General features: G+C 37.7%; 2 protein-coding genes across 2 annotated transcripts; one reads left to right on the forward strand and one right to left on the reverse strand.

Moving 5' to 3' along the window:
• The first annotated feature begins 127 nt into the window (after positions 1 to 127).
• On the forward strand, positions 128 to 702 carry Tsp_15593 (conserved hypothetical protein). The gene is given in 4 exon segments (XM_003370367.1): positions 128 to 175; positions 282 to 383; positions 396 to 621; positions 689 to 702. 4 exon segments carry the CDS (start codon positions 128 to 130, stop codon positions 700 to 702), a joined length of 390 nt encoding a protein of 129 aa, XP_003370415.1.
• An 81-nt stretch (positions 703 to 783) lies between these two features.
• On the reverse strand, positions 784 to 1335 carry Tsp_15594 (conserved hypothetical protein). The gene is made up of 3 exons (XM_003370368.1): positions 1251 to 1335; positions 1045 to 1151; positions 784 to 993 (listed from the first exon to the last, which is right to left on the reverse strand). The coding sequence occupies exons 1-3, from the start codon at positions 1333 to 1335 to the stop codon at positions 784 to 786; spliced, it is 402 nt and encodes a 133-aa protein (XP_003370416.1).
• Between the last annotated feature and the right edge of the window lie 540 nt (positions 1336 to 1875).

Consider the following 1875-nt stretch of genomic DNA (forward strand, 5'->3'; position numbering starts at 1 on the left):
AGTTATAGTTATAATCATGTCAGAAATTCAGGCTTGATCTTGTTCTCATAGTAATACTCAAAATGTCCTCATTAATGCATTGTACAGAGTGTGGCATTCTAAAGGTGATATGTGAATTTGTATCTATATGGGCAGCACGCGTAAAAGTTTTGAAGAATCAGAACAGGGATATGAAGTTTATATTAGTGTATTCGAAAATGAAAGCATGGGATTTTTCTAAAGTCCCATAAAGGTAAATTTTTGTCAGTTGTATTAGACAATATATATTCAAATTTTCATAGAATCATTGCCAAAAGAGTATTCTCCCTATACAGTCGCAAATTTATCTAAGAAGTGGCCACTTGACCGGAGGGATGGAAGTCATTCTTAATCCACAATATACCGTCAGATAGTAGAAAGTGGTCGGCAAAACAGCCACATCACCACCCATTTCGATGGAGGTGCACAATAGGACGCATTCACCAGCATTTTGGAATAAGTTTGTTGAGAAGGACGTATCAAATTACGATAAAATCAATATACCAAATGCATGGAAAAGGACAAGTCAACGCAACTGTCCAACACCAGACGAGGAGAAATATTTTTTCATTTGCCATATGGATCATCAGAACGCATGGAACAGTATATATACGAAAGCGAAAGAAAGTAAAAAAAGCGCCATTTTTCGATATATAATGTTAATTTCTAGATGGACATGGTTGACTGTTATTATACGATATATGAATAAGTTGTTACCTGTTCAAATTTCCAAGTACTCGGACTTCAAAGTCACACATCGTAACTCTAGGAAATACGCCGGTCAATTCCCATCCAGTTCCTGAGAGTAAACGTAGAAAAATATTCGGCATCCATTGTCGTCCAGTGGCCAACACTATTTGCATGAACAACAGTTGTAAACTGCAATTGACCACGTACAAAAATTTCACTAGAGTATAAGCGAAAGTGAGAAATGATCCGCTGTTTAGCAACTTTCCATTTAACCAACTGCTTCTTCTTTAAGATCGACAATACGTTTCAAAAGTTCTTTTGGGGGGGGGGAACTACGCCCCCCTTTTTTTTTTTACCCCCCCCCGTTTGTGAATTTTCATCATCCCACGACTCTTTCAACGTTGATTCACGAGCAACCGATACAATCGTTTCAATATTGAAACCTTTTCCAATAAGAAAATTTATAAAAATGCATACAATTAAGCATATAATTCTGTTCGTATATAAGAAGTTTGCTTAAAACAAATAACACTATCTATTACCAGAGCGAAAGTTACAAATACGCCATAAAGCAAATGGGGCACCGAAGAACAGCGCCTGCACACCAAGAAATGAACGGCACCCCATTGATAATAGCTGATATGCTTGTGTCCCACGTTTCTGAACGTCCCGGAAATGGGTGTCGTTTCAACGGCAGCCCAATAAAGTATCTTGTATGTAGCCAAAAATTTTCCCGTATATTCCCTCCCCAAGCGTATTTAAATTCCGCTGGCCACCCCAGCTATTCGATAGGTTGTCCCAATCCCATTGTCTTGTACTGATGATAAGTGCGAACCAGAAGCAACAACGATGGAGTGTAAAAATAATTCGCTCTGTCGACAACATCGTCATCAACCAGTTGGCTTGAGTGCATTTATTGCAGAATCAAAAATGTCCATTTGATTCAAACAGCTTAAATCTTTCCGTATTAATGTGCTTGTAACAAGTGTATTTTCTGCACTGAATTGCAATTCCCATTCTCAATTCTCGCTTTTGCACTTCAAAACATGATTTTCCAGCTTTGAAGCTATGCAAACATTCAACTAATCTATTTGACAAATAACAAGATTTTAACGAAATAGCTCGTCTAACCATTGCATAATTTCAAATGCTTCTGCCATGCTAAGA

Source organism: Trichinella spiralis, assembly GCF_000181795.1.
Source record: "Trichinella spiralis strain ISS 195 chromosome Unknown Scfld864, whole genome shotgun sequence".
In the NCBI taxonomy this organism is placed as follows: domain Eukaryota; kingdom Metazoa; phylum Nematoda; class Enoplea; order Trichinellida; family Trichinellidae; genus Trichinella; species Trichinella spiralis.

What these genes read in the sequence shown, in the direction of transcription:
- Tsp_15593 (XM_003370367.1), top strand. Translation starts at nt 128, where the DNA reads ATGGGCAGCACGCGTAAAAGTTTTGAAGAATCAGAACAGGGATATGAA. An exon ending in AATCAGAACAGGGATATGAA is followed by an intron (nt 176 to 281) that starts GTTTATATTAGT and finishes AAATTTTCATAG; the next exon opens with AATCATTGCCAAAAGAGTAT.
- Tsp_15594 (XM_003370368.1), bottom strand. Translation starts at nt 1,335, where the DNA reads ATGGGGTGCCGTTCATTTCTTGGTGTGCAGGCGCTGTTCTTCGGTGCC. An exon ending in TATTTGTAACTTTCGCTCTG is followed by an intron (nt 1,152 to 1,250) that starts GTAATAGATAGT and finishes TTATTGGAAAAG; the next exon opens with GTTTCAATATTGAAACGATT. An exon ending in GTAAAAAAAAAAAGGGGGGC is followed by an intron (nt 994 to 1,044) that starts GTAGTTCCCCCC and finishes TCGATCTTAAAG; the next exon opens with AAGAAGCAGTTGGTTAAATG.